The 14,395-nt window shown below is 32.9% G+C and overlaps 1 protein-coding gene across 1 annotated transcript in view; it reads right to left on the bottom strand.

Annotated features, from left to right (window-relative positions):
- Positions 1-6,494: 6,494 nt before the first annotated feature.
- The window catches only part of LOC133200203 (p53 and DNA damage-regulated protein 1-like), an 83,705-nt gene continuing 75,804 nt past the window's right edge, over positions 6,495-14,395 (bottom strand). The window contains exon 4 of the mRNA XM_061336006.1: positions 6,495-6,978. Within this exon, the coding sequence (XP_061191990.1) occupies positions 6,821-6,978 (158 nt within the window). The 3' untranslated portion in view covers positions 6,495-6,820. The remainder of the gene's footprint in view (positions 6,979-14,395) is intronic.

Below are 14,395 nucleotides of genomic sequence, written 5' to 3'. Positions count from 1 at the left end.
GATCATTTAGTCAAGGGTCAAATCACAAACATGATTTAAATGAGTTGTTGTAGCATAGTGGTAAGCGCGTTGGTCTCAAAGGAAAATGATATTCAGAGTTTTTACTGCTAGGGTTTGAACCCCGAGAGTACCACATTATTTTTTAATAACAGAAAAAAAATCTGCTGAGAAAATTTTCCTCAGAAAAGTTTTGTTAATCATAATTTCATAAATTTCAATAATAAGAACTTTACTCTAAATACTAAATTCACAAACTGAATATGATTTTTATATATCTGAAGCTATAGACATTTTGCACGCCTTGTTCTCCCATATCCTTTGAACATACATGAATCTACGCAACCTTAGGAGGCTTCCGCATAAATATGACTAATCATGACTTTGCTGTCCTTGCGAAGAAGATATTTTCCCTATATATTACTATGTAAAACTTTAACTTTGTTCCCCCATTGTGGCCCCGCCCTAGCCCGGGGGACATGGTTCTAAGAAACTAGAATCTACAAAATGAAATGAAGCCTTCACATAAGTTTCATATTTTCTAGCCCAGTTGTTTTTGAGAAGAAGACTTTTTAAAAGATGCCATTGAATTCACATTTATTATTATCTCTCTTGAAAGAGTGTGTGGTCTTCAAATAAACTTGAGTCCCCTTTGACCCAGTGATTCTTTAAAGGAAGTCGAAAATAAGAAAAAATCAAAGACGACCTACGGACACCAGACACCCTTCAATCAGAAAGAATTCACTTGAGCCTTCGGCTCAGGTGAGCTTAAAACACTATATCTCTACGACTAGTATGTATGTTATGAAGCAAAGCATAGACAGCCATTGAAAGGAAAGCAAGATTTTGTCAAAGACGACATATGAAAAATACGATAATGAATATAAATATATCACAAAGACCCACTCTCAAGGTTTCTAGCGGAAATAAGTGGCTAAATTCATAAATAAAAACTCATTCAAAATATACGTCAACTCTTTAGTATGACAGATGTTTTGTAAAACGGCAAACTCTGCTTAAATTTTACATATACAAGAAAATTTTTAAAATCCTTAAATTTATAGTCTTTCAAACTTTACCGCAAAGAATATGCAGTTTTTCTGAAAATTTTCTTGGAAAAGATTGCTTACATTAGAAATGTTTAAATTCATATTTATGTGCCTCTTTCCAATAAAATTAAAAGTGTCGGTCGTTCTGTACACCAGTCACACTGATATGAAATTGTAGCATGGCTTTGCGATATTTCCTTTCTGAATCACTGCAAATCAAATTTTAAAACTAAACACTTAAACTCTTAAGTGTACCTCTTGTAATTGCACAGTTGCATTTCCATTAAAAATATCATTCATTAGTACTAGAGTTTATATGTAGGAAGGATTGAATTCCACTAATAACCTGTTAGTCATGTTTTTCTTCAGTGCTTGTATTTTCCACAAATAGTAGTTCATGAGTACCACATCAGGGTTTTTAAACCACTTTAACATTAGATGACCTGGCCCCCTTTCCCTCAAATGTTTTTATTGAAACCTTGAACATTCTTTTTATTCAAAACTGTTAAACAATTTGGTCATTTTTACCTGAAATGATTTTTAAAATAGCCATGCCGTGACTAGCCAAATCTCCGTTTTCCAGATATTTCCATGCTAGGTACAAAAACAAATTGTTGGCTATGACGAATTTTTAAATTTACAAATATAACACACGTCTGTTTTTAACCTTGTAAAATCAGGAAAAAACGACCTTATTGATTAAAGTTAGAGGCCAAGTGAATGATGAAAATTAAATATACAATGCATTTTTAATAAAAGACCAACCTAGCCCTACACTGAAGCCTGAACCATGGATTTTACATTTTGTGCAAACGGTTCGTATTCCTTGTTTATTATAATCATGCCTAAAATTTTATTGATTTATATGTATAAATAAAGATTTCTAAAGATTGAATAATTTTTTATAGTTTCGGTCATGACCCTCAGGGCCAAGGTGACAGATACAATAAAATTCATTCTTATTTTTATTCCCGTCTACTCCCTTCTACTCAAAGATGCTAATTTTTTTTTCAAATTGGTTCAGCTGTTCCGAAGAAGCTGAAAAGGTTAAAAAAAAAAAAGAGCGACGACTAACGAAAAACAGCAAAAGTCAAATGAGTGACTCATGTGATAAGCTTTCAATGGAAAAAAAAATCTTCAGTAAGTAAATAATATAAGAAATTGTTCATTTTAATTCACATTTTAAATGAAAAAAATATGGCAATAATGTTCACTTTTAGGAAAGATATAGGCTGATCTTTAAAAATAAACTTGCGATCTCAATATTCAAGGGCATTTAAATTATATATATAGTGAAGAAATATTAAATATGGAAAGCACAAAGAAGTTCACTTTTTATTATTTTTTTTTTTAATTTTTTGAGTGGGTATCCTAATAAAAAGTGAATTTCTTTGTGCTTTCTATACTTTATTTCTTCACTTAGGGCAGTTATGATAGTTAAAGAGTTGTTGTAAAATGTGCTTTATAAAAAAAATTAATTCTTTACAATATGTATCGGCAACGATCCCCTAATAAAACTAATGACCAAATAACTGTATCTCACTTCCATTCTCAATGACCCTGTAGTGTAGGACAGCGTCGCAAGAATTCCATCGGCATCGAAAGCAAGTTTTTTTTTGACTTACCTAGATGGCCGAGCGGTATAGCACGCTGTTCCTGTACTGCTAGGAGACAAATTCCGTAGGTCGAGAGTTCAAACCCGGGTTGGGGCGGATGTGGGTATCCTAATAAAAAGTGAATTTCTTTGTGCTTTCTATATTAATATTTCTTACTTAGGGCAGTTATGATAGTTTAAAAGTTGTTGTAAAATGTGCTTTATAAATGAAATTAATTCTTTAGTCTTTACAATATGTATCGGTAACGATCTCCTAATAAAACTAATGACCAAATAACTGTATCTCACTTCCATTCTCAATGACCCTGTAGTGTAGGACAGCATCGCAAGAATTCCATCGGCATCGAAAGCAAGTTTTTTTGACTTTCCTAGATGGCCGAGCGGTATAGCACGCTGTTCCTGTACTGCTAGGAGACAGATTCCATAGGTCGAGAGTTCAACCCCGGGTTGGGGCGGATGTGGGTATCCTAATAAAAAGTGAATTTCTTTGTGCTTTCTATATATATATATATATATATATATATATATATATATATGTTTTCTCGCTGTCATGGTTTGGGAAAGCGTTTATTTCATAGCTATAAAAAAATAACCCACTCTTCTCTCGGCCTTTGATAATTTCGAACTTAAGAGATGAAATGTTTTTAACAAAGATGAAAAGGATAAAAAGATGAATCACAAGTCACTTACAAGTAACTGAAGATTTATGATCAATCTATACTGATCACTCATCAATCAATTGTTGTGCACTGAATCTTATTATCTTGCATCATAAGAAAGACGAACTAACAAATCTATTTGTTTTTAAGGTTACCTTTCAATCACAGGCGCTTGACGTTTTTAACCTTTCTTTCCATAAATAAAAAATCCCCCATACTATAATAATAACAAGGTTCGTCACGGTCGCCATCTTGAATTTTTCAGTTCAGCTACTTCGCCTCGATTTTTAGTCTACAATGTGTTTAAAATTAACGGATACAACCGTTTCCCTCAAGTACTTACTTTAACTATGCCTCCACTTTCGGGCAATTCAACTCAAATCACATTAAATCCCCTCTAATTCTTAAAATGTCGCTTCAAACTCAGTCTACTGCTACCGATTCCGTAAAACTTAGAAAAGGGAGGCCGGAAGTTGATGTTGTTATGTAAATGGGAATTCCCTCTACTTAAATTTCATTGGTTAAAAGAAATATGACGTTTCGCGGGAAAAATCATGCGAAGACAGTAACAAACTTTTTCGACATGTTGAATGCTGAGCAGGCCGATGATTTCCATAATCATCGGAAATAATATGTGAAATATTTTTTTTTCTTTTATTTTGTTGAAGAAAAAATCATGAGGAAATAAAAATTATGCTTGGTCCTGGAATTCTGGGTACTAATTTCTCGTGTAAGCCAGACCCCTTACATTCTGGCATAAATATTTCTTCCCTACAATGGTACTATTTTCAGTGTTTGGAAGCGATGAAAATTATAAAATAGAAGGATAGATATGTGTATTTTTTATTTTTCATTACAGTAGTGAGCTGGCCCAGATCACTGAACCTCCATGTCCCCTCTTTCTACAGGCGCGAAGCTGTCTTTGCAAGTACGCAAGTGCGTTACTACACATCGTTTTTTTTAAAAAAAAATCTCGGTCTGAGAGAGAGAGAGAGAGAGAGAGAGAGAGATTGTTGAGAGAAAAAAAATATTAGCATCATCCGGCAAATATTTTTTTTTTCAAATTATTAATTGTCATTATTTCGAATCAAATTTTATATTATATTTGAAATTTGAAATCTTTTTATTGAATCATATTGCCAAATCCAAATAAATCATTAATCTATAGTAAGTGTTCTATAACACATTAATAATTCTATAAGACCTTTGAGAAATTAAGTTTAATTATCGTTAAATGGCTTGATCAAATAGTATACTGGCGGATTTAGAGGGGGGGGGGGGGCAGGGGACCAGCCCCCTCCCTTTGTGTCCAAAATATACATAAGATTTAATAAAGCAATTTTTCTGTGTGTGGCTGTGAGCCCCTACCCTGACCCCAAACTGGTCGCCCCCTTTTCAAGATTCCTGGATCCGCCACTGTAGTATATGATTTTGAAATTCTTTTTGCTACCAACAATTAAAATACTTGTTGCTGAACATTATTAAAACATATTATAACAGAGAGCAGACGATACAAATGTAGCGGTAAAAGATTCTGCATGCCTCAAGTACATTTACAATAAGTTTCCGAGAAAGTTAAACTTCGTGTTGAAAACAATATTACTGCCTTGTCTTTCATAAGAAAAGCTAAATACCATGCTATTCCCTGCAAGAATGTGATTGAAATATTTGTACAAGCCCCCGCCCCAGACAAGGCTTCGCCTAAGACCTACGGGTGGCCTCACAGATTATATTGCCATTCATTTGTTTTTAAGGGAGGACCAATTGATTCCGGAGGGGGGGACTGGGCTGGGAATTTTTTTCCAGCTTTATTTCCATGTCAGTGAAGGACAATCAAATTTATTATCAAAATATGCCAGACCCCCCCCCCCCCTAAATTTCAGAATTAAATTGTAAACGCTTTTATGTTTTGACAATATAATTGTATTTTTATTTGGATTTAAGCCCCCCCCCCCCTTTACTTTTAGGTGTGTAACTACGCCTCTGTATGTAAAATACAATGTATACTATTCAGCCTAAATATTTCAGTGTTTCTAATAGCAGTTGAAAAAGTACACAGTTTTAGGCTAAATATATATTTATTTGCAAACAGTTGGGGACTATAGATGTATCAATATATATTACTAAGTTATTTATAAAATACGTACCAGTAGTCTAGAACTGCTCAAGCTCCATTTTTAAACAGTTCTTAATACATGTATTAATATAACTCTCAAGATATCCACCAATCAGAAAAGGGCTTTCCCGGATTGTGACGTTCTAACATCAACTTCCGGCCTCCCTTTTCTAAGTTTTACGGAATCGGTAGCAGTAGACTGAGTTTGAAGCGACATTTTAAGAATTAGAGGGGATTTAATGTGATTTGAGCTGAATTGCCCGAAAGTGGAGGCATGTTTAAAGTAAGTACTTGAGGGAAACGGTTGTATCCGTTAATTTTAAACACATTGTAGACTAAAAATCGAGGCGAAGTAGCTGAACTGAAAAATTCAAGATGGCGACCGTGACGAACCTTGTTATTATTATAGTATGGGGGATTTTTTATTTATGGAAAGAAAAGTTAAAAACGTCAAGCGCCTGTGCTTTCAATATAAATAAATTTCATTAAATATTCATATAGTTCCCCAACCATTACAAGATTTAGAATTCGGTATGAGTACCCTCATTTAATCACATGTACCTATCAAAATGTTTATCATTTTATCAGTTTCGTTTGACTAAAACATTCATGTATGCAGAGGAACACAAACATTTACTGTGGTAAAACTGGACAGGATCTTAGCAATAAATTTACCCTTGATCAGAGACGAAAAGCATTAGTGTCTGACATTTCAAAACATATTTCTTTCCAGATGAATGAGGTTATGGCTCTTGTTAATATTGTTGAAAATAAAGTATTGTGTTCTCAACATTGTTAACACCATCTCGAGAGAGGAAGAACGATACTTTTTCACTTTTCCCACAATACTAAAAACAGGCATACCAATCAATTAATGATTAACTTTTTATTTACTATATTAAAAATATATATTTATGAAACAGTGAAACGTGTCGCTGTTCACAAAAAAAAAAAAAAAAAAAAAAAAGCAAACAAACAAACAAACAAATCCGGTCAAATCAGGTCTCTGAATGTCAAAGTGCACTTCTTCATTATTTTACTAAACGTTTGAAAAGATGTAAATTATGAGCAATTTTTTTATTTCAACAAACAACCGACCTTTATATTTCATTATGCATTTGGTCACCGTGTAGTAATTTCTACAAATTAACTGATTATACATCACAGTTTTTGAACAGAGATCACATGACAAGTGGTAGTAGAACACATCAGATTTCAATGTTTTTAACCAAACATCGGTTAGAACGTCCTCCTTGAAAAACGTCTCCGGCATACTTATTTCAAACATTTTGTTATTAAATGAGAAGTATTCACAATTGTATGAATCATACTACTGCTTCCAGAATGCACTTGTTAAGTACACTTTCATGACCTTTTACACAGTTTATAGCATCTGCTCTACAGCTCGCATATCCTCTTTGGTTAAAGGATTCAAATGGAAGCCCTTAGGGTTGTCTTTGTGTTCCAGATCATGCAGTTGGCTCACTTTGGGCTTCAATTCCTTTCTGGTTTCTGCGATTTCATTGTCTAGCTGATCAAAATCTGGAAAAAGTGAAATCATAGTTAAATACATTGATATTCCCATGCTATAAGTCTAGCATTTATTCAGAATTTTATTGTTCCATCTTTAAAGGAGTGAAAATAATTATAAATAACATGCTTGACAATGATTCAATTTGATAAAAACAAAAAAACAAAAAAAGTTTTCAGCTATCGATTAGAAATTGAGAATCATTCTAAAGGTTCAAAGAGTAATTCAACCACTTTCTTGGCTATAAATTATATAATTTAGGGCTTTATAACTGCATTTGGTTAACAAGACTGCACTTCAAAATAAGTTAACATTACTATCTTTGTAAAAATAGAAAAAACTAGAAATATGTCCATAGGACATGAATGCCCCGCCAAGGGTATATTAGTAATGCAACATTGTAACACAAATTGAGAAAAGTGAGGTCAAGGTCAAAGGAAAGGTCAAGGTAAAAAAATATTGCTGCAGTTGAATAGCTTACATCAGTATGTATCAGCATATGACATTTGATTCAGAAACTAATTTAAGAAAAGTGAGGTCAAGATCAAAGGAAAGGTCAAGATCAAAAAATGTTGATGTAGTTGAAAAGGTTACATCAGTATGTATTAGCATATGAAGTTTGATGAAAATATTATGAATGGTTTCTTTAAAACTGAGCTAAACACTAATTTAAGAAAAGTGAGGTCAAGGTCAAAGGAAAGGTCAAGGTAAAAAAAAATTGATGCAGTTGAATAGCTCTCATCAGTATGTATCAGCATATGAAGTTTGACACTAATTAAAGAAAAGTGAGGTCAAGGTCAAAGGAAAGGTCAAGGTCAAAAAATGTTGATGTAGTTGAAAAGGTTACATCAGTATGTATTAGCATATGAAGTTTGATGAAAATATTATGAATGGTTTCTTTAAAACTGAGCTAAACACTAATTTAAGAAAAGTGAGGTCAAGGTCAAAGGAAAGGTCAAGGTCAAAAAATATTGATGCAGTTGAATAGCTCTCATCAGTATGTATCAGCATATGAAGTTTGACACTAATTTAAGAAAATTGAGGTCAAGGTCAAAGGAAAGGTCAAGGTCAAAAAATGTTGATGCAGTTGAATAGCTCTCATCAGTATGTATCAGCATATGAAGTTTGATAACACTATCTTGAATGGTATCTTTAAAACTGAGCTAAAAACTTATTTAAGAAAAGTGAGGTCAAGGTCAAAGGAAAGTTCAAGGTAAAAAATATTGATGCAGTTGAATAGCTCTCATCAGTATGTATCAGCATATGAAGTTTGTTAAAAATATCTTGAATGGTCTCATTAAAACAGAGCTAAACATTAATTTAAGAAAAGTGAGGTCAAGGTCAAAATAAAGGTCAAGGTCAAAAAAATGTTGATGCAATTGAAAAGCTTACATCAGTATGTATCAACATATGAAGTTTGATTACACTATCTTGAATGGTATCGTTAAAACTGAGCTAAAAACTAATTTAAGAAAAGTGAGGTCAAGGTCAAAGGAAAGGTCAAGGTCAAAAAATGTTGATGCAGTTGCATAGCCCTCATCAATATCTATCAGCATATGAAGTTTGATAAAAATATCTTGGATAGTTTCTTTGAAACTGAGCTTTGAACAGAGCTAAACGCAAAGTGTGACGGAAGGACAGACGGAAGGACAGAAGGACGGAAGGACGGAAGGACGGAAGACGGACATGACAAACACTATATGCCCCGGCCATATTCATGGCGGGGCATAAAAATGTGTTATTTGGGAAAAAGACTAATTCTAATATGCGAAGCATTGTAAATTTCCTCATAGCTTGTTTAAGGATTTATAGAGATTCTCATAATACACAACTAGACTTTGACCCGTGCGTGCACGGGTTGACATTGTTATGAATGCATCCATGTGCATATCGGACATTTACAAAATAGATACATCGACACATTCATATATTGTAAGGTACTTTTGAAATAAACAATGAATGTGAATATAATCCTTTTTTTAAAAAATTTATTTATTTATTTATTTTTGTTGCAAAATTGTTGCGTAACAGTGTAGCGCAGAATGGGTTTGACCCCCAGTTAGCTATAAATCAAGTCATGAGTTCGAATCACGCCGGAGCTTACATAAATTTCACCTTTCCAAACTTTAATAAAAGAAATTATGGATATTTATTGAAAATATGACAACAACAAAGAGTTGAGCACTGCTGATACATTTCAAGCAAAGTAATGAAAATGAAGAAATGTGTTTAGCTGGTATTTTTACACAAATAGTTATTAAACTAAAGGTGTAAAAATTTTTGTAACAATTTTAACACTGCAGGTCTCAACTTGTTCAAAATATGATCTCAACAATAAAAGAGTTATTAAGCACTGCTAATACATATACTTTATATATACACAGGTTATAGACATGTATATAATCTGTAAAAGCAGAAATGAAAATGGACAAATGTGCTATACTGGTATTTCTACACAATTTAGCAGATGTGAAGCAGAACAGATTATCTTGCAAATACCCCCCCCCCCCCCGAAAAAAAACATACTACTTGTTCAAGAGATCATAATAAAAATGAACTTTATATATGATATAAGAAAATGCTCTCATGACTGTCTGTTTTGATAAAAATTAATGTAAAAATCCTTGAATTAGTAATATTTTGAATCGATTCGATTAAAACAAAAACCTCGGTTTTTGAATAATTTTGATTCGATTTTTGGAAACAAAATGTTTGCTTCAGTTCTGTTTAAACCTGTTATAGTTATTGAAAATTCGAAATAAATATTAACCAATTTGAAAGTTTTTTTCATCTTTTATGATTCAACAAATGTAGTGTGTTTTACTTTTTAGCTCACCTGAGCTGAAAGCTCAAGTGAGCTTTTCTGATCACATTTTGTCTGTCGTCAGTCTGTCTAGCTGTCCGTAAACTTTTCACATTTTCGACTTCTTCTCCAAAACCACTAAGTCAATTTCTACCAAACTTGGCACAAAGCAATTCCTTATGTGAAGAGGATTCAAAATTGTTAAAATGAGTGACCACGCCCTTTACCAAGGGGAGATAAATAAGAAATATTGAATTTTTTTGGTAAATATTTAAAAATATTTTTCTCAATAACCATTTGACCAGGGAAGTTGAAACTTATGTGAAAGCATCCTCAGGTAGTGTAGATTCTAAATTGTTAAAATCATGACCCCCAGGGATAGGGTGGGGCCTTAATGGGGGTTGAAATTTTACATAGTAATATATAGGGAAAATCTTTAAAAATCTTCTTCTCAAGAACCTTTTGGCCAGGAATGTTGAAACTTATGTGGAAGCATTCTCAATTTCCTTTAAATCTTATCATGACCTTTCATGACCCCTGGGGATACGGTGGGGCCACAATGGGGGAGGGGTATCCATGGGAGTATTTATAGGAATTTTTTTTATGAATTTTCTTTTCCAAAACTACTTGACCAGAGAGGTTTTCTGAAATGTAACCATAACCACAATGGGAGAGGGGGGGACAGAATATTTACTGTAAATTTTACATATGAAAATCTTTGGAGAAAAATCTCAAAGTTAGAATATGTATCAAAAACTTAATATAAAAAACTAAATTTGTACAGATATTTCTGATTTGTTAAAGCTGTTTGGGTTGGAGTAATTGACCATAGTTGCTCAGATGAGCGGTGTGGCCCATGGGCCTCTTGTGTATACTAAGCATAAAATATATGGGAAACATGAATTATCATTATCTTACATAAGCCAAGCAAGGGTATCCTAAGTAGGAAAGTAGGAATTTGAAGGTACTTCTTGCTGCAATAATAAAGCCTTTTCCTGGGGGTGGGGTACAACTCTTTTTGGATCATACAATATCATTTCCATTTTTTAATTGAAATCATACAATGTAATCAGGAACATTTTAAAATAAATGTTTCTAATGTTATTTTTCAGAGCATAAATTTTTCCATAATATTTAGTAAAGTCTGAGTTTACCGCAAACTTTAAAGCTTACTGACCTTTACCGATTTTATTTTGGGACAGCCAATGAGAATTTGGGAGCGGATCTTGAACTGTATATGGGAATTTTTCTTACTTCATACGTACATGTAAATAATCAGGCAAAAATAAAATAAATACCTCATAAACATTTATATATCTGTTTAGTGATAACAAAAATTAATCTACTGCAGTGTTAAACGTTTTCAATCAAAAGTCATTACATCACATGAGAACTGTCATGGCTGCTGAAGAAGACAACTTGTTTTCACGCTGGTGTATTTTTTCTTGTGGCGATTTAATAAAACATAAGTTTGTTTGCTACGATTAAATATAATTCATTTCATCATTGAATAAATATTTTTACGATCTTAATTTTGTCCCATCTCATAGTTTTGAGATTTACTATGCATGAATTAAATTTTAAAAACAATCGGTATTTTAGCAGCATTGATAGAATGAACTGTACGGGCCGCAAGGGCTGACTTCAGACTACCTATCAAGCGTAGTTACCACGACAACCTTTACATATTTAGAAGAACAGGCTGTCCCTTCTATATAACGTACCGAAGTTCAATAACAATAATTTACATATTTCACCCACTTTTTTTGAAAGTTAATGAAATTTTTGGAGGTGAAGTTATAAATCTCAGCAGTGAAGGTAATAGTAAACATGGCGATCAAATTCAAGTTGCAATCATTTAGACACATTTCAAATTGAAAATATCGGTTATATTGACGTTATTTAATTATTTCGATTTATTTCAAAGTTAAGAAATGAAAATAATGTTATTGTAATTTTTGGCGGAAAAAAGAATGCCTACTTCACTAAGATGTGATTCTAGCTGGAGTTGTAACACCCCCCCCCTCCCCCATTTACCCTCAAAAAAGCATAAAAGAAAGGAAGGATAAAATAAAATCGGGTAGTTACATTAATTTTGCTCCTACGATCATGAGCTTTTTGCCTCCGTTGAGATGACCAGAGACATAAATAACATTTAATAAATGTGTCTCCTAGATGGCGAATGATTACCCACGTGGCCACAATATCACACTTGCATGGATATACTTAGAAACATTAATACAAATAAGTGTAAATTTTCATTGGAAATATGCTATATATTTTGTTCATATATATTTATGATTTCTTATTAGAGAAAACTATAAAATAACAAATATATATCTACTTAGTACAAATTACTGATTTGAACACCGTGATCTAGCGTGAATGTAATACGCACGCGCAAGATTGTAAAATCCAAAAAAATCCAGATGATTTCCGGAATTTTTTGAGGAATTTTCGTTGATTATTAATTAGCGAAGCTTAATAGAGAAAAAATAAAAACAAATTGGTAATCTTCAAGTACCAATGATGTTTATAATATATAAAACAAACGACAGTTCTCTTCCGATTTATCGGTATTAAAGGCCAAAAATTCGAGTCTATTATTTTAATATAGTAGCATAGATACTGATAAATATTTTTTTCCTTCATGTGCAAGGTTCTATGACTCGGAAGTCAGCAAGATTTCGGACTCTGATTAGTTTTATTTTTGTTACAAATGTATAGATCTTCATATGATTGCGTATTCACTAGCTGTTGTTTTTAGCTTCTTTTCTAAGAATCACATCATGACTTATACTGAAGGTGATACCGACATCATCATGGTTATCTTGAATTTCCTCTGCATCTTTTTATATGTTAGTATCAAGAAAAAGCTGGGGCTACAAATGGTGTGTACACTAGTACCTCCACAAAAGTTGTTAAGAGGGGAAATCCTCTAAAATGATTTAAAAAAAGATTTTTACTTTTTTTCTTCAATTGCTAATTTTACTTTCAAATTCCAATAAAACTTTTATACAAAGGCTTTTGTTTTTCGTAATAGTTAATTTTATTTATACATTTCATTTCATGAAAAAAATAGATGTGTTTGTGAAACACTGATGGCCCCGTATGGCAACTTATAGCAAAGATTAAACTTTCTCAAATGCAAATCAAATATGTTGGTACCAAATTAAGGTCTTGTCTCGAGGAACATACCTGTGAAACATGAAAGCCTTAGCAGCAACTATTGAATAGATATGAAAAAGATTAAAGTTTTTCAAAAGTAAGTAAATCATTAAGATCAAATAGTCAAAATTCATGGTGACCAAGGAAAGGCCTTCTCACAAAAATACACATGTGAAATATGATAGCCGTAGCACCAACCGTTCAAAACTTATGGCCAAGGTTAAAATTTTCCAAAAGTACGTCAAACTCCAAGGTCAATGTCAATGGATTACAATGGATTACAATTGTTGATATCCACAAGGAAAAGACATATTAAATTGGAAAGCCCTTGCACCTACTGTTCAAAAGTTATGTCCAAGGTAAAAGTTTTCCAAAAGTAGGTCAAACTCCAAGGTCAAGTTCAAAGGGTCAAAGTTGTTGATATCCAAAGGAAGGCGTTGTCACAAGAATTACATATGTAAAGTATGAAAGCCTTAGCACCAACCGTTCAAAAGTTATGGCCAAGGTTAAAGTTTTCCAAATGTTGGTCTAACTCCAAGGTCAAGGTCAAAGTTGTTGAAATCCAAAGTAAGATCTTGTCAAGAGGATTACATATGTGAAGTATGAAAACCCTAGCACCAACCGTTCAAAAGTTATGGCCAAGGTTAAAGTATGGTAAAATTTTGCAGAACTGGGCCAAACTCGGTCAAGGTCAAATATGATGGTACCCAAAGAAAGGTCTTGTCACAAGGAATGTACATGACATATGAAAGCCATAGCTCCAACCAATCAAAAAATATGGGCAATGTTAAAGTTTTTGCGGACAAACAAACAGACAGACAGACAGACAGACGGACAGGGCAAAAACTATATATCCCCGAATCTTCGATACGGGTGCATAAAAATGTATTTAATCACAGAGATGATAATAATAAGTCGTGTTGATGTTGAAGTTAAATACTAAGTTAAATTTAGACTTAAGATGACCTTTAACAAGGGACTTTAATCTGAAGATACTGGAAGTTTTGAATTTATAAATGAAACTGCTTTTAATATTGCTAAGGTATCAGCTTCAATGATGATGGAGTGATATTGTTTTCCTTTTACACTTCAGTATGGGTATTCGCCTTTTGTTTTGAAAATCAAGATCTTATTTAACTCTAGCCAATAAGAAATGACGTCAATGATAACTCGTAATTTATACACAAAAAATTGTATTCCCGTTTTTTCATTGAAACACTCAAGATCTTTTGTAATGCAAATAATTAGAGAAAACGAAATAGCATTTCTGAAGAAACTCGATCTTAAGGAAATTATAAAGGCGATAAACATGAGTAACGTGACCAGTACAGCCGGCAAGTAATCTAAACGAACGCACCTTTCAGTTTTATAAACAATTTAAAGGAAAAGAAACATTAAAGACTTTAACAGGAATAGCTGTTTCGCTGACGACTTAACCTGACTTATGAAAGAGCGAA

The sequence above is a fragment of the Saccostrea echinata genome, unplaced genomic scaffold, assembly GCF_033153115.1.
Source record: "Saccostrea echinata isolate AGI-Se365-2 ecotype Australia unplaced genomic scaffold, CSIRO_AGI_Sech_v1 ptg000037l, whole genome shotgun sequence".
NCBI lineage: Eukaryota > Metazoa > Mollusca > Bivalvia > Ostreida > Ostreidae > Saccostrea > Saccostrea echinata.
The sequence above is the reverse complement of the archived record's forward strand: the minus strand, read 5'-3'. Positions and strand labels throughout refer to the sequence as shown.